The sequence below is a fragment of the Dermacentor albipictus genome, chromosome 4, assembly GCF_038994185.2.
Source record: "Dermacentor albipictus isolate Rhodes 1998 colony chromosome 4, USDA_Dalb.pri_finalv2, whole genome shotgun sequence".
NCBI lineage: Eukaryota > Metazoa > Arthropoda > Arachnida > Ixodida > Ixodidae > Dermacentor > Dermacentor albipictus.
The window spans coordinates 121,306,093-121,329,865 of NC_091824.1; the positions used below are offsets into that span (position 1 = coordinate 121,306,093).

General features: G+C 41.7%; 2 protein-coding genes across 2 annotated transcripts in view; both read left to right on the forward strand.

Moving 5' to 3' along the window:
- LOC135917757 (putative ammonium transporter 2) overlaps window positions 1-3,357 on the forward strand; it is a 29,152-nt gene extending 25,795 nt beyond the window's left edge. The window contains exon 8 of the mRNA XM_065451351.1: window positions 2,259-3,357. Coding sequence (XP_065307423.1) covers window positions 2,259-2,648 — 390 coding nt within the window. The 3' untranslated portion in view covers window positions 2,649-3,357. The remainder of the gene's footprint in view (window positions 1-2,258) is intronic.
- Window positions 3,358-3,819: 462 nt separating this feature from the next.
- The window catches only part of LOC135917752 (glyoxylate/hydroxypyruvate reductase A-like), a 37,866-nt gene continuing 17,912 nt past the window's right edge, over window positions 3,820-23,773 (forward strand). Inside the window, exons 1-7 of the mRNA XM_065451346.1 lie at window positions 3,820-4,200; window positions 4,742-4,888; window positions 6,480-6,517; window positions 7,464-7,594; window positions 10,364-10,446; window positions 15,282-15,375; window positions 20,242-20,359. Of these exons, the coding sequence (XP_065307418.1) occupies window positions 3,945-4,200; window positions 4,742-4,888; window positions 6,480-6,517; window positions 7,464-7,594; window positions 10,364-10,446; window positions 15,282-15,375; window positions 20,242-20,359 (867 nt within the window). The 5' untranslated portion in view covers window positions 3,820-3,944. The remainder of the gene's footprint in view (window positions 4,201-4,741; window positions 4,889-6,479; window positions 6,518-7,463; window positions 7,595-10,363; window positions 10,447-15,281; window positions 15,376-20,241; window positions 20,360-23,773) is intronic.

Consider the following 23,773-nt stretch of genomic DNA (forward strand, 5'->3'; position numbering starts at 1 on the left):
GCTTTTTTTTCTTTTAAGTGGCATGACCGTCGAGTGACACTCTTGTTTCTTGCGCAGCACTTCCGCTTCAACTCCCGAGACGACCGGGGAGGAAATTCAAAATAAATCAGAAAAAGTAAAAAAAATAATATAGTATAAAATTCATGGCTTTCGTTATAGATATGATGTTAGAGCACAAGATGAATTTGATTTTGCAAAGGGGCGCTGCGCATGCGCTGACATCGAGAATTATGAAAAAAATATATTTAAAACATTTTTTTTTCACGATTTTCGATGTCAGCGCATGCGCAATAGCGTTCCCGGTGGTTTGCTTCTGAAAGTAAACTTAGTTGCAAGTGTGAGAGCCTTTCCGTTCCAGGTCACCTTTCTTTTCCGCAACACTGCGGCGCTCCCCTTCGTGAAATCATGTCAAACCATCTAGGCCAGTAGCTTACTATTCTAAAGCATAAGTTTAGTTACGAGTTGAATTGCTGAAGTGTATGGAATAATTAGAATTATTTAGGCATCACTGACACGACCGGAGACGAAATTGAAAGTAAATCAGAAAAGAATAGAAAAAGAAATAGTACAAGAGAAAACTCATTGGAGAGATGAGATATCGGAGCATAAGTTTAGTTCCAAGTTGAGTTAGTGAAGTGTGTGGAATAATTAGAAATTGAAATAGCTGATTACCGCGCACCAAAGCACGAAATTGTATACTTTAGAGACCCGCGACGTGAGAACGACTTTGCCGAAATTCCTGGAAACCCAGAAGTAGAAAGCGGAAGTAACAACGTCACGAATGACGCAGCACACAGGAAGGTGGCGTGATATTTAACCGGCTAATTATTGCAAAACAGTTGCCTCCGAGTACGGTTCGCCTAAAGTCAACCCAAAGAACACCAACGCCGAGGTGCCAGTTCCACTAAGAGTCAAAGATTACGGTCGCCCACCATTTTTTTTTTTATTTCGCTCTGAAACCGTTGTCCGGGTACGTCAGTGTGGCGCCACAAGTCTTAGAGTATTTATTATTTGGGTGGTTGTGGCTCAGTGAAAGTTCTTGGACTTTGCAAAGCTTAGCCTCTGACTCCTTTACGATACATTGTAGTTCATATCTACCGATAAAAATTAAGTCTAGGTCTGACCAGCCTCTGTCAAATCCATGACGTCACAGTGAGCTATAGTGTGGGGAATTGTATCTGGCATCGCCACTCGCATCCCGACTTTCATCCTCACATATTTTTGTTTTGTTTTATTTTGTTTGGCCTGTGAAGCCTCCGCTCAAGTAAGAGTGGCTTTATTTTTTTGTACTGCATAAGGGTAATTGACTAATTCAGATGAGACAATTTTTTTTTGTCCCCTTAAGCTTCTGTATCCCTCCTCCTCTCTTAGCTGCGGAGCTGTTCAGGTGTTTGCGTAACCACGAGACATTTGCGCTGCCCATTCTCTCTTTTTAATTCATCGGGAATAACTACTACTACTACTGCTGCTGCTGCTGCTTTTGCTGCTACTACTACTACTTTTACTACTACTACTACTACTACTACTACTACTACTACTACTACTACTACTACTACTACTACTACTACTACTAATAATAATAATAATAATAATACATTTGGAGCAGGGCACGCGGAGTACAGTCAACCACGAAATTTTACGGAACACGAAACCTTAGAAAAAGCTGAGTATCTGCGCAGCCTCAGAACGCAGCCTAGTATTCGGGTTTACAGGCTCTACCAGTATATGTGAACAGCATTGTGATGTTCGGTTTTACTGCCTGCTGTTACAGGCTGCTCAAGAATTTAACGTTTTCTGAGATCCCGTGGTCCGTAAACTTTTGTGATTGATTGTACGTGCCACTTGGCTACCTCTCCATCGAATGTTTAGTCATCAGCGTACTGCTACGCCAACTGCTAATAGCTCCGGGTAAACAACGCAGAAACTAGGAATCTTCAGGACCAGCGCCCATGCGGCCTCTTGTAAGCCATTATATACTTAGTGCACTTTGATGCCATCATCTTGAATTGTTAATTATGGTATTTTTCAATACGTACTACTAAATTGGCGTATATATACAGTCAACTTCGGGGCAGCAAAACAGATATACAATGCTTTTGGCTTCAAGTTTGTGCGTTGCCTTGGCACTCCCCGTAAAAAAAATTATTTGGATAGCTGCATAGCTTTGTCTCTTTTGAGCGGCACAATGCTAACCATGCATTGTAAACTACATTGCAAACTATTCATTCTTCTACAATGCTCTTCATTTATACTCACAGGTAATCAATCGCATCGTTCCCATTAGAATGTCTCTGGAGGAAGAACAAATCGGGGCGGATTTCGTCGAGCATGGCATTCAGTACCTTCAGAAACCAGAACAGCCAAAGCCTGGCGCGGCGATAGCGACCATCAGCAATGGAAAATTCAATACCGGTGAAGAACGCACCGCAGTGGCCCCATCGGAACAGCCTGTCGACACTGCGGCACGTCGACAACAGCGTCCACCTCAGCAGGCTTTCCTGGACCGCCAGCGAACTTCCAGTGCTACACAAACAGAGGACACGCCGAATGGCCGCCCTGCAGTGTTACAGCGGTCCATGGATACTGGATATCAAACGTGGAGAAGGCCTGTTCCCAGGCCTGCCTGGTCGGAGACAGACTCCACGTGACCGCCTGTTCTCGGAACATTGTGTTTGATGACGTTCTGAAATACGTGGTAGCAGCTTTGGGCTTGACAGTTGACAGCTGCAGAACTTTACCTTTGTGCGTGGCCCAGGAAGCCAAAGGAGCAAAGACACTCGCCATTCGCAATTGCGTTCTTGCAATGTCTCTATTCTTGTGCGTCTCGCATTGCCATTGCCTCAGACAGATTCTATGAAGGCGTCTAATGCGTCACATGCACATCTCGGCGTGCTTAGTGAAACGTGGCTAACTAAGGCTTAGCTAATGCGTGCAAGGCTACGTTATATCGTTTCAGCGAAGTGAGTTTTGATAGCTCTTTATAAATCGGATGAGACAAAATGCCATGTTCTGTTTCTCTCCTCAGAGCAGTGATCGGTGCATTTTAGACCACTAGGAAGGTGCTGCCGGTGTTAATATATCGTGCGCCCAACTTTGTAACTGACTCAGAGACTTATTTCTACTGCACATTGAGCAGTGAAGTGTTCCAGAAAGATTTATCACCTTGACTGCAACAGTTAAGGATCCTTGCTTAGGCGACAACCAAACAATATGGTCTTAATAAAAGCAAACCACCAGAAATCATGCTGCGTTATCTGTATTGCTTACATGCGTTTTTTTTACAAGTATTTTGTTACGTGTTCAACACACATGTAAATGGTGGCTAAGTAAAAAAAATCATAACATATTTCTAAATGTGCAGAAGTGTAGAGACCAATTTAAAGATGACATATCCGCTTCCACTAAGCAAACCTTGTCATTTAGCGCAATTGGAGCTTTGGAGGAGCGCGGGTGAATATGCAACTTTTGCATTCGCGTTCATGTTTTTCCATCAGGTAAAATACAATATATCTCAGATAAAGACTAATATAATCTTATGCGTGGAAACGTTTTATTGAGAAACAGAGGCACGTTGCCTTACATTTGAGTTTTCTTATCAATTTGAATCATTTTTGAAGTTTGAGTAGCGCGCCAAATCAAAACCGAAACTAGTGACTACTGTCACCCGCTAGCAACTACATGTGTTTAATGAAAATACAAGACTTGCAGTTTTTATTCCGAAATGTTGTAAAAATTGAGCAAATAATGGGTTCATTAAGTTTTAGGCCACGCTTGCTGCGCGTCATGTTGGAGTGTTCGATTGTGTTTTATCAGCTGAGCAACTGTAATGTTTGGGCTGGTAACAAGCTGCAAGGGGACGCATGAAAATTTAAATGCATCGCTACGTGTTGTAGTGTAAGCTGTTACCGTGGAAATATTGTACTGCTGCGTCATGCGAAATTGTCATGTTCCAATTGTCATTACGTTCGTCATCGCTTTATGTGAGGATCTCGTGTAGGCAAGCTGCTCGTGCCGCTAAGCTAGAGCGGTTTCGTGAGTTCCCTTGCTTACAACCTGCCATTCGTTCCTTTGCTTCGGAAGCCCGAGTTTCCAAAATGGGACGTCCGGAGATTTACGTCGTTTCGCGGATTCCAAACCTCGCCGAACATCTCCGAGAAGCAGTGAAAGGTCGAGCCGATGTAGTTGAAATCATCGCAAAATGTGAGTATAATTGCGTGCACCAATAGGTGTGCCCTTCCCGCTGTGAATTTCACCGTAGTGATGACTGCTTGCACAATTCTATATCGTAAGGCGTTTTGCACGGAAGCAAATCTTCAGGAATTATTGGCACTCAGACTGTCTTTTGTTCGCTCTTCTGTGAGCAAACGAAGCTAAACCCTTATCATACGTACAACTTCCGAGCACGGTTGGACCAGTGCAGATCGAGCGCTGTCACATTGTATTTTCGAGCACGCTTTACCGCTATCATGTTTAGCAAGTTAAGTTATGACCGAGTTGAGTTCGGATTGAAACCGCGGCTACATCCCACTTTTAAGACATCGACCGTACGATGTCCACTCACGGTTCGGGCTTCGTAAGCGCTAGTAACGTACCATGCAGATAAACGTCAGAGAGGATGTTTACTGTCCGCATTGCGTTCGTTTCCTCAGGTGTCATTTGGCAGCAAACATATTTCTGCCAAACCTACAAATTATGTTTGAGTTTGTCGAACGTGCAGTTCTCTGTTCCTATAACTTTGCAGTCACTGTGCATGATGATTGCCCCAAGATTAAACCTGAAGTTGTCAAAAGGCTCCAGAGTGTTGAGATCCTGGTCACCGACACCCACATATTGAAGGACATACTCTACCAGCTGCCAAAAATGAAGCTTGTGCAGGTCACATCTGCGGGCAAGTACAAAGATTTCAATGTGCCTTTTGTAGTATAGGGGCTTACCCCGCTTTTTGCAATACCGAACTTTGCTGTGTTTATTGAGCGCTTGATGTCAGCTTGACAGAAGTGGTAACCCAGATGAAATTGCCTTGCTAGTCTAAATATTGCACACACTTTCCACCTCCAACCACTTAAAATCATCATAAACTGCTGAAAAATCAGCCATGCAAGCTGTGAATTAAAAAATAAACCAGCCCAAATGGTCAGCTAACACTAGATTAATAGCAGCATTTTCCTTTTTCTGTTGTACATTGCTGCATCAAGCACTGATAGATGCCATCAAAACTGCAAGGTTAGGGCACTCTTACTTAGTACTGCTTTCTTTCATGAAAAGAGTTTATCTTAATTGCTGAAGCAGTTATATATTGTGTCCGTGACAACATAATTGAGTATGCTTCTGAATAACACAAGAAGTACAAATGGGCAAAAGGAACACAGACACTAGTGCACTGTGTAGCCATTTGTGTTTTGTTTATTGTGCTAAACACAAGTACTTGTGAATACCTTGTGTGATGGATACATTAAATGTCCATCAGCACCAACTAGTCCAGTTCTCTGACTTGTTATATTGAAATTGAGCTAATTATGGGTTGATTGATTGTTTCGGTAAAATTCCTAGTGCACGTGCAAACTAAGTGTTTGTGTGGAATTGTCCACAGCCTTTGAATGCTTTCCCACTGGAATACTTTCTTTTTGTTGTACACAAAGCTATTACATTTTTAAAATGCTGAAGCAAATGGTGCTCATTTGCACAGGTCTTGCGTAATCTTCAGAACAATAATTGTTTGCTGTGCAAGGAAATGTGTGTGGATAGTGCCAACATGGAGCAGCATCATCGTTGTCATGCCACTGTAGTATTTCCGTTCTATTTAACCCTAATGAGCCAATCCAAATAGTTACGTTTAGAGCACTCAAGATGAACTTTAGAGCATGAGCTGAAACAGAAACTCCCAAAATTTCATTTCAACATTCCAACTACAGCGGCACTTTGAATGTTGTCTATTCAGGTTAGCAAACCAAAGTACCATGTGGCCATTGCTTACAATGCTGGTATAAATGTGATGTGATACGAATGAGGTAGACATGCAGAGTCATTGTATGATGGAACTAAACCAAAGATTTTGAGCACTGTGTCCTCCTGTGACATGTAGAAAAAAACAAGGATGAGACGTGGTTGTCTGCAGTTCCCATTAGATGCTGTCCCATGTACTGTCATGTTTATTTTTTCTCAGAGCAGTGACACTTCAGTGCGTAATTTATTTATTGCAGTCAGTGAAATACCAAACACATGGATGAACCATCATAACCTATTAGCCAGCTCTGTCTGATTGTTTTATTTATTTCTTTTGTGTAAAAGTGTAAAGTCGGTGCTAAGTTTAATTTGTTTTTCATTGCCAAAACAGAGTAGTTGCATGTGAATGCTGCATGCGACATCCTCCTCCTTTCATTTGAAGAGAAACTTCTTTTTTCCTAAATGTGCACAGAAACATTAACTACCTATTATCTAGTTTCACGTTATCATTGATAGCATGCCCATTTCTTTCGCAGGTGTTGAAAATCTTATTCCTAATATCGACAGATCTGCGGTAAGTTCTAGCAGCATCAAGTAGACTAAATTATAGTTTGTGATGACTTTTATAGATTGTGGCTGATATCTTCATAACACACCAACAGTTATGAAGACTAAGCACATCTTTAAAAATATCAGTCATCATCTTGTGCCAATTTGTGGATAAACGAGCCATGTTGCATTTTCTTTTTATTTCCCAAGAACGCTACATAGTGATTTGGCCATTTCAGGTTCGTTTTCATGCTGTGCACAATTCATGACCACAAGATAGTCATCAACATACATAAAAACATGGTGTGTACAAATATTCAAGTGCATGTGAAATAGTCTTTGCTATTCAATACATATTGGATTGGAGAACTCACTATACTAATTGGTCAAATATTCATTTCTGTCATATATAAGGTATAAAAACACTTGCTTACTCCTGAAGGGTACAAAGACCGACATAAGTGCAGACTGTTACAAATAATCTTGCTGCAGCGGAGCCACAGTCGTAGTGAAAAGGCATCAGTTCCTGAGCGAACGTGCGAGGAAGAAAGCCTCTTTTGAATAACATCCGGTGATTCAATAACAATGTCTCACTTTTAGGCGACCTGCGAATCTGTTTAATATACACAAAGCAATGTATTATTTGAGCAATCTCACAATGTTTGCATCCTGTCAAAACATTGCGCTGTGCTGTAGTATCACACTTATCTCCTTCACAAATGCAGCACTCGTGCATCTCGTGACATGCTTTTCTGATGTGCTGTTCCCTTGATTTATTGCTGTTATTGTAATAGTGCACCAGGCAACTTCCATTCCTCGCCCAAAAAGATTTCACTGCATTGCTTGATGTTACAAAGGTATGAGCTAACCCAGCTCTTTGCTCATTATTTGTTGTCATCACAGATGTATGCTAAATAGCATTTTGTTCCATTTCATTTTTGATTACCTGATGCACGAGTTTACTCTTCCAGCCTGTTCCACAGTATACTATTGTACGGGCGAGCTGCTTCGGCGTCCTCATGGCAGAATACGTTGTGGCTGGCATCATCAACTTTGAGCGAGGCCTGTATAGGTACTTTGAGTTGCAGAAGACCAGAAACTGGTATGTTTCACCAATTTCTCCATTGTGTATACCTTGCACAATACAGCTGCATGTAAATGCTTTTTCTTAGCCTGACATGTCTAAGTGAAAAGCACCTGTGATGTGATTCGTTTTGCTTTATCTATGTCTGAGTGTAATTTAACATGTGTATACTAAGATGGTGATTACCTGGAATACAGTCGGCTTCCATTAATATAACCCTGACGAGACCAGTGAAATTTATTGCATTACCCTTTGGGTTGAATTAAACAAGTTACCGAAAAAATGATAAAACACATTACTGATTCATTTGGCAGTATTTGCTCGATTCTAACACGGCCCCAAATCAAATGCGTACCTGCTATATATGTGTCCAAAGTTGAAAACTGATGTATGAATGAGAATAAAGCTACTAAACAAAATAGAATCTATTGCGCACCCGATTTTTTAGTAAGAAAAATGAGCAAGAGCCTAATATGTGTTGCATAATGGTGACCAGTCTTCTGAAGTCAGCTTTGCTGCACGGTTATTTTTATAGGTAGCTACGCTGCAATACAGCCATGTTATGCCATAAAACATACAAGCGTCCTGATGCCATTTTGGTTTTCCATCCGATTGCACCATGCAGGCAATTTACAGCCCAATTTTCTTGGTAAAAGAAAGGTGTGCATTATAATCCCACAAGTACCGTAATCAGACATCTTAGGTACCGTTATCGCTTGAGAATTTTTCTAGGGAAAGCCGAAAATAAACAGGAGATGACATGTGACAACTCTGACGCTATTTGAATTAGCACTGTGGGGCCAGGTGCATGTGTGATGACCAGCAAAGTTTAAGTTATCCGGTGAAGGACAATATTCAGATAGAAATAGCAAACATATATGCCCATAGGAATGCATGGGCACTGGCCAAGACTTTTGGTCGAGGCCAAACTAAACAAAACATCAAATTAACCTGAGTAGAATTGATAAAAGTTTAATATAGTATGTTTGTTATTGCTTTCACAGTTGTTACTTTAATTACTTTAATAAGGTTTAGTACTGCTTGTTGCTGCAAGCTGAGCCTGCAGAGATTGCGTTAAAGAATAGTCAAAATTGTACCAATAATGCTGTCAGTTTTCATGGGACTAGTTTTTCGATGGATATGTGTAATGTCTATCATAGTCTCTTGCATATTGTGATCACAGAGTTTGCTTTTCCTCATCACTTTACACAAGTTACTGAAGTTTCTAAATCTCAAGCATTTATTGAAGGAAATTTAAAATTCGAAAGCTCATTGATGTTGCACATGCTCTCAGTAACTTGGTCAGCATCCTGTACAGTTCTAAGTTTAAATAAATGAGGATGGTTCTCACTAGGGTCTGCTGCTGACTGCTTGCTTCATTGCTTGTATGAGTTTTGTCACTGTTTCGTTTAAATAATTTTCTCTTGTGCATGTGGCAATTTGAAGCATTAAACATTTAGAGGTGCAATTAAGAGAAACATAACCTCAACTGTATTGGTAAATTACTTTTCTACAATACAAAAAAGCCACTCTTGCCATTTTGGTAAGCCAGAAAAGATGCAGCAATGAGAGACAAGCGGAGTTTTTGCGTGAGCTTACTGTGACATCATGGATTTTGATGGTGTCTGTTCAGACTTAGGTAATTTTTTATCGTAGATGGGCTGCATTATATTATAAGGAAGTCAAAGATTGAACTTGGCAAGTTTCAAGAACATTACTGCACCACAATAGCCCACTTGTAAAAAAATAATTACGCAGATCCAACAAAGGTTTGAAATCTATGTGAGGGCAAGCTATCTAGAAGGGGTTAATCAAGGGCTATGAATTTGCCCATTTCATTCCTGCTTCTTTGATATAAAGGAAACTGGTGCATGCGTGTGTGCTCTCGCACACCCATCCTATGCAATGTAACAATGTGGTGATCATCTCAAAGAGGTAGTTGGGGTGGGCACGAAAGATGTATAACTGTGCACAATAAATGTAATGGTAAGAGCATTGGCCTGCTGTGCTGGGGGACTGAGGTTCAATCCCACTAACGGGCACATATACATATATTTTTTTAAGTGCAAACTATTCAGCAAGACAGCAGCCTCTTTCCTGTTTTGTATGTTTCCTGTGTGTGTCCTTTTGGCAGTTTTTTTTTCCTAAGTACAATGCAACAATTAACCCAACAACATGTTTTACTGTTTTGCAGCAGAACACAGTAGCCACAGTCAGGAAAGTGTGGGAGGAGTTGCAAAGAAAGCTTTGCTTTAAAAAAGAGAATGCATTCAAATTTGTAATGTCATGCTAAAGTATTGGTGCTGACGTTTTGATGTCAAATTAAATAATCTAATTCTAGCCTTGGTGTTTTCTTCTTGAATTGCACCTATTAACTAATGTAGGTTTCTGAAATAATACTTTGTAGTCTAAAGTGGTTTGGTATTTCTCTTTATGTCCCTTTAATGATAACACCCATGCAGAGCACTTCCTTATTTGCATCTATCAGTCTTTTACTGTACATGCACAGTTCAAAAAAGGTGCATGTGCTCCATACAGCAGGATAGTAATGCTATCTCTCAATCACAGTATAGAGCTAATAGTAGTGTGGTGATTGGCGGTAGTATGGGGATTGTCGCATTGCTAGTTTAAATGTTCACACTGTTCTAATGACACTTAAGAATTCCAGAGGGCATCACAAAGGAATCATTAATTCATGTGCATAACAAGCACTTGGTAACTAAGTTTGCCATACTTGTGGTAATCCTTCTTTTGTACCAAAAAACTTGTTTAACTCTTTCTTTTCAGGGATGATCTTATATCGCTCAATTTTAGGACCTTATCAGACTTGCGTGTCGCAATCCTTGGAGCTGGTGTCATTGGCGAAGAGAGTAAGTTCTTATAGTGGCTTACTAGAAGCACCGTGACCTATTGCATGTTGCAGGAACAGCCGACTGCTTCAAGCACTTCGAGATATTTAGACATCTTGAGTGAACCGATGCAGTGTGTGGAGCACCTTGGATATGGCTATAATAGATAACCATGACTAGCAACTCTAACCAGTCATATTCATCTACTTCTGTTCTCTACATACTGCTTCTCATTTCATGCTGTAAAGATTGTTGCAACTTGTGAAAAAGTCAACTTGATCATGTGGTGCTTGGCTTTCAGTCAAACAAATTACTTTTAGAGCCTGCAAGTGCACTTTTTTTTATATGTTTACTCCTAAGTAACAGTCGAAGCATTCTTGTCTTCAAGAAGAAAATTCTGGCAGAACTCATCTCGCGATAAATGTCAATGGTAAATGATCGCTATGGATGGCCATCCATATGCGCTGAACAGAAAAACAGGCTGCGAGCAATAGCACATGCACAATACAGAAAGACAAGAACAGAGTTTGCGGTAATATGACAAGAGTTCAGCTCTGCTCAGTACTCGAGAAATTGTAATGATCTTCTTTTTTTTTTTCATTGAAAAGTGGCACATATCCGGTGGCATTTATGTAGAGACCCAAGTTGGAGTTAGATTCATTTAAGAGCGGCACATATCCAGTGACCCAAGTTAATGTGAAACAGCTTTATATACCTTGTGGTGCCTACCCAGTGATCCCGATTGACATCAAGAAGGTTCATTTAAGTGGAGCAAATACCAAGATACACATACCCAGTGACCCAATTTTGGATGAAAAAATACAATTAAGCCCACAACTGCACCGGTAGGGTACTCATTCTCAGCCGGAAAGATCATGTGACCCCGTCCCACGGGGGCCACATTTTGACTTGCCTAAAGCGAGTCCCACCACCTCCCATAAGACTGCGTGTGATTTAGATGAAAGAGGTTGTTACTGGGTTTGCGCTATTGCTTATGTGCAGCTCTTTGGATGAAAGAGGTTCATTGAAGAGCTGCACATAAGCAATAGCGTAAACGCAGTAATACGAGTAGGTGTGAAATAGTTTGAGTGGCACATACTCAATGTCAAATCGCCATGACCCAAGTTGGCCTGACGATTGGTTTAAAGCTCAGTTCTCTTAGCACAACAGCTCCATGCTCTTACCATTAGACCATGGACTACCCTGTAACCTAAGTCTGTGGGAAGACGGTAGAGACAAAGTAGATAGGTAGTTAGATAGACAGACAGTTAGCCCTCAGAAAGTGCATGAAGTACTGTAAAAATGCCAAATTCATTAAAAGGGTGAAAGCAACAAATTTGTAAGTCACTGCATCGTTAGTGCCCATCAGCTAACGGCCAAGAACACTATACATTAGGCTCTCTCACACTATTCAAATATCAGCAAATGAATTCTGCAGAAATTCTTAAAGTGGAGAAAGTCTTATGCAAGAAAAAGTTGTCTATCGTAGTTGCAGCTTCATAAAAATATTTAGGTGTCTGAATTTGTCCTAGGGCTCAGCCTGGCACCAACTCCTTTTTCCATGCTAGTCACTCTACCATAACCACCTGGTTAGCTAAGGTGTCCGATAAACTGCCTTGGGAAGGCAGTAGTGCAGAGTTTGATCAACGTAGCAGAATGAATTTACCTTCAGTTGTGAAGCTTTTCTACTGAGGAACCATTAGAAGTTTCTTTCATAGTTTAGTGGGAGGCTCTTCTGGCCATGACACGAAATTTTCAAGCTTGAATTAAGCGTTGCATGTTAAATCATATGCGTACCACAGCAAGCTGGTAAACTTTGAGTGCATTTGTGTAGTAGAAAATTTGCTTTTCGATATTAAATATTTCAGTAGAACCATACAACAGTGTGGTAACACTGATGGGTGACAAAACAAAGTGCATTCTGTATGGTCACTATGTGGTTTCTAAATTGCACTCTCAGTGATGGCTTCCTCAGAATAACGGAAGCTAATCTTAAAGGCCAAGGCTGACTTTTAGGTACTATTACTTGGCCAGCAACACACCATGGTCGCTGTGTTCTGAACACCACCTTGAGTTTGCAGTATATGCATGGTTTCGTTCTTGCGCATGTGTCTTGAAAATCAGCCCGAGCTAGTTTCTCCAAGCATTCTCTGGTTTGTTGCGCTTTTATTGCATGAGTGAAAGAATTGAAGGCATAGTGCGCTGTCTAAACAATCCAGGAGCAGTTGCTGACTTCCAGAGGAAAACCATTGCTCACAGTGGTTTGTGCTGGAGCACTTGCACAGTAGTAGGAAAGCACCCTCTCGGCACAGCACATACAGTGCTCAGCAATACAAACATGATGACGGGTGGCACATTTTGCACCACCTGCGAGTGCTGGGTGATACCTAGTGCCTACCAGTGACGCAAGAAAAGTCGGAAGCTATGCACTGTGAGTATCAGGTTTGTATCGTTGAGCACTGTACATGGTTTCAGAATGTTTCGAAGCAGACAATATAGTGTTAGCCCTGCACTTCTTGACGTCACACAAGCCATGCCAACATGGCGATCACTGTTGGTAGGAGGGACTTAGCAGTGATTTCAAATTGAAAGTTTCAGTTGGAATGTGCACTGAGAGCCCCCCTTTTTTTTGTGTGTGTGTGTTTATTTAACCATATTGGCCACTCTACTCTCAATTAGTATAATGATAAACATGCAATAGTTGGATGATAATGTCATGGCCCCTTTGGATATGGCAAACAATTTTCAGTTTGGCCCCTGCAGAGCAGCTGGTTAGAAATTGATAGTACTGCAAGCAGCGATGTCATCGGAGCCATCCAAGGACGGCTCCAAGGACAGCCACTGATCGAGCCAGTAGGTTTCACAGAGATGGTCGGTGTTTGACTCTTTGCCGTGAGATGAGTGCCCTCGCATTGCAGCTCCTGGTGATGCCAGTGTTTTAGTACTGGGTGCTGCTTAGTAGAACAGCTGCACTTTCAGTATAGATTTGTTCTATTAGTTACTATTCTGTGTCAGCAGCCAACTGTAGCCGCTTTTTATGCTGCCACGAGCAACGATAGACACAAACACCTCGGTTGTAGGGATCTGTGAAAAACCTGCCTGCTGCTGTCTCTGTCAGACACGCAATCTTCATGTGTTGGTTGCTTGCTTGGCACCTCATTCAAGGCTGCATCCTGTGAGAACTTGTTTGAAATTGGTTGGGTGCAATAATCTATACAAGTCACACGCAGTATCGTATGCTGGATCATACTGAATATCTTCAGTGCGAGTGAACGACCAGTATGACAGGATGCAGTGTCTATCTTGTTGCGCTCTGTGCAAATATTCAGCCTATGATGTCAATACTCGCGGATCCAGCAAAAGTTCGCAGAGCATCTGAGGTGCCACTTATTGCTTATTGTTGATGATTTCACAAGGTGCTGCAGTTGAGATTAGCTGCTTGCACTGACATTAAAGCTATATTAAAATTTGTTCAAAGCAATGTGTGCCATTAGTACTCAGTCACAAGTACCTATGTATGCAGGGGAATTGAATAACACAAATAACTCGAGCTTCAAATTTGGTGTCAGTAGTTTGTTAAGCAACTTTGTTGGTCATGGGCAAATATTTTCTTGTTAACCTTGTGTTGTCAGTTGAATTTACTTGATTTCCGAGTGTTCCACTGAGGAACTATTCCTTGGTTATGGGAAAACAGGTGTGCAAACACAGACACAAGTGGAATATACATATACAAGTCATTCTACTTGTATATGCAATTGCATGCCTATCAACTTGCTAATCCCTGCCGACTTGCTAAACTTTCATTCAATATGAACTGTTCCTTGTATGTATTTTTGCTAGCTGACATTGTTGTATAAAAAAAATTATCCGACGATTACGATACTCCCTAATGCGAAATTTGAGCGCAGCTCTATACGTGTTTCCATTTCGCGATATTTTGAAGCAAAGAATTTGAGAGAGACATGTAGCAGAGTCGGTAATGGTCGAAAATCTGATCTGCGGATCAAGCGAGCCGGCGTTTATACATGACTCGTCAGAGGTTCCAGTGTGATCGCTGGTGCTGCATGGCTTCCAGAAAGTACTATACAATTCGCATAGCGCATACAATCAGATTAAGAAACAATGTCACACAATAACAACCAAAACAAGCGCGAACGAGACCGACCCAACAGAACCAAACAGGCGCGGGCGAGAGCTTTGGCCCGAGCAGACGATAGTACGAAACGAGCGGATCGGCTGAGACCAGACACGAGTGCGCATTGAGCCGTAAGGAGGGTCCGCATGACACCAGCATCGCGCGCGCACGTCACTGAAGGGGCCGCTCTCATTGGTCTCCGCCATTCGCGGCTCGCGTCCTTCGTCTCCCACTCCAGCGAAGGGGGGTGGAGCTGGTTACGAGGCCGACAACGCCGACGACGACGCGAAACCCAGGAACGGACGCCAAAGAGCTGCGCTCTAAAATAGCAATAAATGCCCTTTCGGTGTTCGCACTACTTTGCTATCATTTCCTTTGTCAACAAGGACACTTCAGACCCGATTAAGTGTGGCTTTATTTAGGTTCCGAAATGTGTGCCCGAGACCAAACCATCCTTAAAAACCATCTATGGAGCCATACAATTCTGCGATACTACATGTAATTATGCATAACAGGAGCTCTAATAAGTTTTTTCTGGTTCGTGGTTCAATTTATCCTGATGTTGCATCATGTGACTGCTACTTCAGAAGACCTTTTGTGATTACTTTCGGTGCATAGCTTTAGTTTCTTCCTGCTGGGCTGTATCAGCCATTTTGATGCAGTTCTTAGCACAGATTGTTGTTTTAATGAGGTCTCGCATCTGTTTATCTCCCTAATGCAGTTGCCAAGTCCCTCGTTCAATTTGGAGCTACGGTGACCGGCTTTGCCAGGCGAAGCAGGGGCTCTGAGGAACTGCGCCGTTCATCTTTTCAGATGTGTGTATAGGAACAAATGCTTGATTTCAAACTTAAAGTACTTTACTAAAGCCATTTCTTAAACTTATGTGCTGAAGAGCCCGTCCGCTAGCTGCTTCATGTATATTCCATGAATAGTGGCCCTAGAAAGTTTAGCAGGGCCTAGATTATGCTTGTATTTACCTCTATACCATGTATTGTTGACTGGTATCGGTTGGTGTCTGCTTTTCAACTATGTCTATTATAAAGTTGTTCAATGAATGCTTTCGTCTTTTTTTTTACATGACCAATAACAACTCAGATTTAAGAGAGAGAGAAAGAGAGAGAAACAGTTCAAATTATAACTTTAGGCTGTCTGATATTCATATGGGGCAAGTATTTGCAGTTGTCTGTTATGAGCTGAAAAAAATTATTTATTTTTATTTTTTTAATTTTTGGTACAGATACTGAAGCAATGTTAAGCTGCATTAGTCAATTATGCTTCCATAATATTGTTACGTAGGAAGACGCCAACGACAAGCTATATACAAGTACGTTTACAAGGCAATTCGCCGCTCTTCGCCAAGAGGCAACAGCCTGCGCTAGCCTCTAATCGTCGTCGTCGTCTTCACCCTGCTCGGCTCTTTGTCTTCGCAAATACTGTTCCATAGCAATATGACATAACAGCATAACAATTGCTCATATTGCATGAAAAGGCTTCGTGAGCCAGAAAGGATGCAAAGTAGAAAAGATATTGTGCAGAAATCATCAATGATTATTGTCAACATGACTGAATAGCCAAATGCTTCAAGAAAGCTATTTTCTTTATTAAATGAATGGCATGCTTGGCGGCATATATCTCTTGCAATAAGAATGTTTAGTTAGTGTTCATTGTTTAATTGCGTTATTCCACAGAGTTCAGACCTGTTAACCACTACATCTGTAGCACTAGTATTGGTGGACAGCACGTGTGGCTAAAAGAGCTATAATAGTTGGCGTTCGTCAATGAACGTGTCCCACACCTGGTTGCATGAGCATGCATGCCCTTTGTGTTGCGGTTTTTACATTGGTGATGAAAGTTCAACATCCAGCCACCAACTGCAGGCTATGATAACAAGCGAAAAAGTGAAAAAGAAAGCAATTAGCTTTAAAATGGGTGACAATGCCACCTTGAAGTTCCCACACCAGCTCACCGCTACATGATTTTGATAGAATCTACTCAGGTCTAGTCAGTTGTTTATCAGAAAAGTGGCCATTCTATCGTCAGCATTTTGTGATCGTCGCATCATTGCCATTGTCATTATCATGCTGTTGTCATTCCGCATCCGTGATGCCATCGTCATTCCATCGCCACCCTCTGTCATCTTGTCGTTGCCATTATACACATGCTCCTATCACATGCAAGTGAGCATCTCGGCAGTTTTACACCCCGAAGCCTCGCTTGACTTGGACAGTCATCCCCCAATGGTTTCTGTCTAATTGGTTATTTTTGCTTGGAGAAACTGTTCTCATTGACACTGTTGAATATAATGTCTTTTAATCCAAGCAATGCATTAGATAAAGTTAGTCATGTAATTGTCTTGCATTGCTCTCTGAGAGCTGGTGTAGCTGCTTTTGGTGCATGACAAAGGAAAAGGAGTGCTGTGTGACAGTATGTCACTGGACCTCATTGCTATAGAGGCAACAACCTGTACCCCACTTCTATAGAGGGGGGGCATCGCGAGAACTCAGTACAAGCTGCACCTACAAAACCACAGTGCAACTGCACTTTGTGCCCTCGCACTCCAAAAGCTAGTTCCTGGGGGCGGGGTGTCCACCAACCTGGAATTCTCGGGGATTTTGGATAGTCTGGAAATACTCAGGGAATACTCAAGGAATTTTCGCTTCTGTCAGGAAAAATGAGCAGTAATTTTGTTGACAGGGAACGAAAGTCGCGGTATTGCTGGCTCAAGTAACAGAGAGGAATCGTAATGAATCCTCTTTGAAGCCGTGTCATTCGCTTGAGTTGCCAGTGTGCAGTCAATGGCCGACTTGCCGGATGCCCGATAATTTCGACGGCTTCACGGCACCACCGCGTACCCCATAGAGTCAGTGTACAAGAACATCTCAAATTTCTGACGCGAGATCCCTTCGCCATCTGATTTTCCAGACTATTTGAAACAGCATTAATTAAAGCCACCACCATCGTTGCCATTTTGTTTACCTTTCCACCTCGAACCGACACTCTCGCACGCAGATCCCCTGGCAGCCCTAGCTACCACTGTTGCAACGCTAGACCTAGCTGCTTTGACGTTCGCTATTAAGCTTCTTGCTGTTCTCTGCCCTGTTTTTCACTAAAATCATTTGCCACTGTCAGTAATGGCACAGACTCTGCCTCTGTGGCCCTTGCCATTGGCTTCGAAGCTCGGTAAACATGGCGCGTTAGATAATGCTGGTTTCTGAAATTCAGCTTCGCCTCAATACAGCAATATTACATGGTGAAGAGTACGCGAAAGTGTTGCGGTGAAGCATTACAAGTGTAGGAAGGAGCAATTGTCACGGGACACAGTATGTATTCCTTAATTGTACACGCGTGCACCCGCCATCACCTGTCACAGTATGAGCAACGATATGCCTAATAAGTGTACTAGCAGGCCTTCAGAGCTTTTTTGGATGTGCCTGTGCTGATTTGAGTCGTTAAGGACTTCAAAAAAATCAGGCAGTTCGAAAAACGAACGCATGTTTTTTGACATTTTCGCAGGACTTAGGGAGTCCGAAAAATGGGACGTTCACTATAAAATTGACTAAGAGGATGTTTCAAATGGTCTATGGGGCAAACGTGCAGCTGAAGGAGGATGGGAACAGAAACGACCTACGCATTAAGGAATGAACGGGAAAGGAAGCATGCCGCTGCTTCTTTAAAGGAGCTTGAGCTCAAAAAACAAAGTGTTGACTGATGCCGAGATGCAGGTGTCCCTCATCCAAGCCAAAATAAACACTTTAAAGCAGTGGAACACAACGCTGAGGCGTGGTGCGCAGGCTGCGAGCATGTCAGGACAGTTGAGGTTGGCTTTCCAGCTGCTGAGAGAGAATCTCACTTGTGACAAAGTTTGGGCCTCATACCAATGAACTTGCTATCAGTTGACAGAAATAGCTTGTATTCAAAAATATTTGCTTCTGTATGCATCTTATTTTTATTCGCATATAGAGAATGTCCTACTCTATTTGAAATGGGTTTTACCATTTTTTTTTTCAAACATATTATTTGCTGTGCATTTTACTAACCCCACCCTTCTGTTTCCTTTTTGAATAAAATGAACACTGCTCCTCACTATTCAAACTGGATTTAGTTGTTTTTTTATTTTTTAGCATGCTTACTAGAGAGTGACAGCATCAGGTGACATAGTGTTAACTTTTCTTGACATAAACAAAGTTCTGTGTCCCTCAAGTAATCTTGCAAAGGCATTCGGGGAAAACCTGGAAAGCTCAGGGAATTTGGAAATATCAACTTGGTTGGCACCCTGTGAAGGATACAGATGTTAAAAGAATTTCACCTCTGCCATGATGTCATGGCAGTTGATCAAATGACAGACCAATTTTACGGCCAGTTTGTCTACACCATCACTGCAGCAAAACATGCTGATGGCAGCAGACCTTAAGACAAGGTGGTAGGGTAAATGGGTCACCTTAATTTAGCATTTTATTGTAATAGCTACTGCATATGTTAATCTGAAATCTTGCATGCTGAATGGGGATGCCCTTCAGCATGACATTCAGTAGCTTTATTGCCGCGGAGCCTTCAATATTTTCCTGTAATTATCTGTCAAATTTTACATTGATTTTCAAATTTTAGTGCACGTGTTCTAAAAAGCTATTTACAGGATGACCATTTAAATAGGCAGGTATATTCCACGTGTTGCTGTCTTCAAGCGGAAACTAAAAGCATTTGGTTTGTACAGGCCTCATCTGATAAAATATTGTTCTCACTTTTCATTACTTTTAAAAGGAGAATGGCAAGGGGAATTTTTTTTGGCATTATGACAAAGAAATTTTAAATATTTTAGCTTCAGATTATTGTCAATACAGTTTACTATAAGCCGTAAGAATTGTCTATAATGTGGCTAGCAGTTTCCTAAAAAAGGCATATCAAAGATTTTAAAAATACAAAATAGGCATTTTGAGAGAAATGCACTCTTAGGCTTGCACGTGTACCAAAGGTGTTAGAAAATTCTCTTTCCATTATCCCAAAAGCCTTCCAGAAGGTTTCTTTTCCTTCTTTGTCATTAATTGGTTCACATGGAGCTGGAGAACTCTGCTTTGCTAACCCTCTCCTTACTAAGGTAGGTAAGAGATCTGACAGAATACATGTAGTTTGATGCCAAGTGCACTCACAACAGCGTCTCATGCTAAATTTTTATCATTGTCCACTTCGCATCTGCTTTTGGGCTGTTGGGGCACAATGCAGAGAGATATGTGGGTAAAATTGGGCACATATCAATCATGCAGTCACATGGACGCAATATACTGCAGCAGCTCACTCACTTTGGCAATCTGTGGTGACAATAACAAACGCATAATAAATTTAATGAATTTTGCATGTGAGCTCAGTGTTCAATAAAACATGCGAGTGCACTTGACTAAAACAGCTCAAACGGCATGCAAGCACACCGTCCTTTTAGATACTAGGGTACACGGCTTTGGTGTCATATTTAAATAGCCTGAAGAAGTCATCCATGCGCCCTGTTGCACTGCCTAGCATAGCTCAGGCTTCGCTATGCTCAGCTATGCAAAACACCTGGATACAAAGTTTTTGGAGGAAAACATTCACGACAAAGGACCGTTTTGCGCCCATCCATATGTTTTGCAGCTTTGAATTTTTCAGAGTATTGCAAGGTATTCTCAGCAATAGTGGTACCTTGATTGTTCCAGGATTTCTCCAGACCTGAGCTCATTGCTTGAAGACTGTCACTACCTGGTGAACGCACTCCCTAGCACCCCAAGTACCACTGGCATCCTCAATGGGGATGTCCTGAGGCGGTGCAAGAATGTGAGTACCAATTTTCTTGGCAAGGTATATTATACAGCGCTGTCTCTGCTAAGCTCTTGTTATAAATGAGACTATTTACACAGACTTCAACCAGCTAGGTTTAATAAATTTAGCCCTTTGCTTCAAAGTTCTCCAGACACCTGCAGCTTTGCTAGTTGTGTCACCTTGGTAGATTTTCATATTGCCTAACAGGCATGTGGTTTTATATTTATTTTATTTATTAATATCATGTTTGAACCCATCTTGGATTATAACACGAAGGGACAAGGCAAAGCAAGTTTTGAGGCCTTAACTGCTGCCTTAGTAATAAAAAGGAGTGCAGGGTACAAGCTTTTTAACAGCAGGAGATAATCATGTGGTGACATTCAGAGAGAGGCTAAATTTCCCGAATTTTTTTATTAGAATCAACTAGTGTTCCTTTAGCCAAGATATTTGGGAAGTACCATGAGATGCACGTGAACTCAGGGAAAAACATGGGAATCCTATCAGCCCAGATCGCAATATGTTAGGTGTCTTCGAATAGGCATAAGTGCTTCATGGGAAACCACGATGAGAGCTCCAATGATGACTGCTGCAGGGTTGCAAGAAGCTTTTGTGCACTTGCCCATGGTTTAAGATCATAGGAAGACCTGTCCCCAGATGAGCAAACAGAACCAAAGCAATATGATCTTGTTGGGTTCTAACTGAGAAGCACATAAAGTTATCCTTTGCCACCAACGTATAACAAACTTCAGCACTTATGCCTGAGAAAAGCCCAGACATTTCAAAGGCAGGGCACAGTGAAGAGCTTACTTAGCTATGCCAGATGACCTGCCAAACAAAACAAGCTCCAAGTCACAGGTTGTAATACTAAGGCCCTCCTCCCATAAACACATAAATCTGTATTACAGAAGAGTCAGCTTGTAAAGGCTGCAGTACTAGTACAGTGTAAGCTCAATAAACGGAAATCGCTTGAACGAAAGTGCTGCTTAAACAGAACACCATCTTCATGATTGGTTGCTTTTGTATTCATGCAATGCTCTTTGCAATGTCTCAGTAACTGGAACTCCTGTTAAGCGGAACCAATATCCCTGGTCTCTTGAGGTTCCGTTTAAAAGAGAGTCTACCGTATCTACAAATAGCATGCCCACACAAAAATCTAGGTTCACACTCCACACTTGGCCCTTTAGTGTGCATCTACTTGGCAATGCACATCATGCACGAACCAAAGGGAGTTAACATTCTGAATAAACACAGCATAGTCAAGCCGACAAGGCTTTTTATAGCACTGCAACCGACATCTTTGGAGCTGTCATGATGGTTTCACATAAAACGCTCATACCAGTTCAATACTGAGCATCATGTTTCATCGCTTTGTTGTTTTGTGGAACTTCTTTTATCTGCTTCTTGTTCTTTTGTCATTACATTGTCTTTGTATGTATGTATTTTGTAATGTTTCATATATATATTATTTAAAAGCATACCATTAATACATATTCCCAGTCTTTCTTTCTTTTCTTTTTTCTGCCACAAGTTTTTTTTTGTGCATACTAAGGTATATGCTGTATTGGCTACCTTTTTATTCCTGTTTTATCCACTTTATGTACCTCTCTTCTCATTGTATGTACGCTCTTGCAGTGTCACGTAAGTGTACATGAAAACATATTTACTACCTATTCCCACATTTTTTTTTCAAATTTTTTCTTTTTTTGTGCTAAAATGACAGCTGTATTGCTTTGCTTTTGCTTTTTCTCTGCTCCATGTTCCTCTACTGTCATTGCATAGTCATTGTATTTTGCCTGCGTCATTACTTGCAGCTTAGTAGGGCATTATGGGTCTCATCAAGGCAGTTGATTTCGCTTTTTACCCATAATTTCTTCCTGGTATTTTTCTGGAAAATTAACTCAGTTGAATTGAATGTCATTAGGACTGATAAAATGTACATGCTTTTTACACGAGTTCACGTGCATTCTACTAGACCTCACCAAATGTTTTGCTGGTAGGAACACTTTAGCAGGCTTCTATTTAAAAATTTAGGAAATTTAGTCTTACTATGAATTTCACCACTTAATCATCATCTGTTGTTACAAAGCTTGTGCCCTACATTCCTTTCTATTGCTGAGAGAACAGCCAAGGCCTCGAAACTAGGTTTGCTTGTCCGTCCATCTATTCCATTACACTAATGGTGATCATTGTCATCATTTACATTATTGTGTCGTTATCAGGCTGCCTTCTAATCCTGAGCTTCACCACTGACACAGGGCAAAGAAACAGAAAAATTTGTCCATGACCACCACCACCTCCTCTGGGATTCAAATTCATTTCACTGCAGCAATGAGCACTTATCAGCCAGATGCATTAGCCACTGTGCTGTCGCACATTCAATGCCTTAGAATTTAGCACTTGGCATTTAATGCCAGTTGTTGCACTTCGCACAGATTCTAAGAGTTAAATAAGCGAAAATGAGACATACACCCAATCGTAGCAATTGCTACAAAGGAAACCCATTTGGGTTACTTGATAGAAAAGCCTTGTAGTTGAAGAAAAATTTGCCCTTGTCCGGTACTCGAACCCGGGACTACCGCCTTTCTGGGCCAGCCGCTCTACCATCTGAGCTAACCAGGTGGCTAGCAGATGGCAGGGCGAAGCCGAATTCGTCAACAACTCGAAGCAGAGGCCAGAGTTTGACGTAATAGTTCTACGGAAACCCGCAAGGTGGGGAGAAGTAATTAAGGGAAAATGAGACATCCACCCAACCGTAGCAATTGCTACAAAGTAAACCCATTTGGGTTACTCGAAAGAAAAGCCTTGTAGTTGAAGAAAAATTCGCCCTTGTCCGGGACTCGAACCCGGGACTACCGCCTTTCCGAGGCAGCCGCTCTACCATCCGAGCTAACCAGGCGGCTAGCAGATGGCAGGGCAAAACCCGGGTTTCGCCCTGCCATCATCAGGAACTTGTGAGCCATTTCCTTTAAGTACGCATATGCTGTGGGACACATGGAACTTTGGAAATAGAAAATTCTAGAATCTCTTAAAGATTGCTTTGCAGAATGATTTGCAGGCACAAAAGATTTTAAAACTTCTTAGTGTGCTACAGTACTGGCACAAACATGGGGAAGGTGGGAGATGGAAATTCAAGACGATGAGCAAAACGAGGACAAGGTGAAAGCAGGAGCCAATGTTTTGATAAGTGCACTTGTCTTCTTCAAGGCAACATATGCTTTTTCTCGCCACAGTACTGTATACACTCGACTAAGGGCTGCACTCGTCAGCAAACGACAGCGTCGTCGTGTCTCACGTACGGCGCATTTTGTGGGAGCCACCAGATGGCAATAGGTGTCCTGCGGCTTCGTCACGCGGCGCTATCTGTGAGCTTCGGGCGTACGGCACTATCTGGGAGATCTTGTCGCTTTTCTCGCCGGCGCCATTGATCCT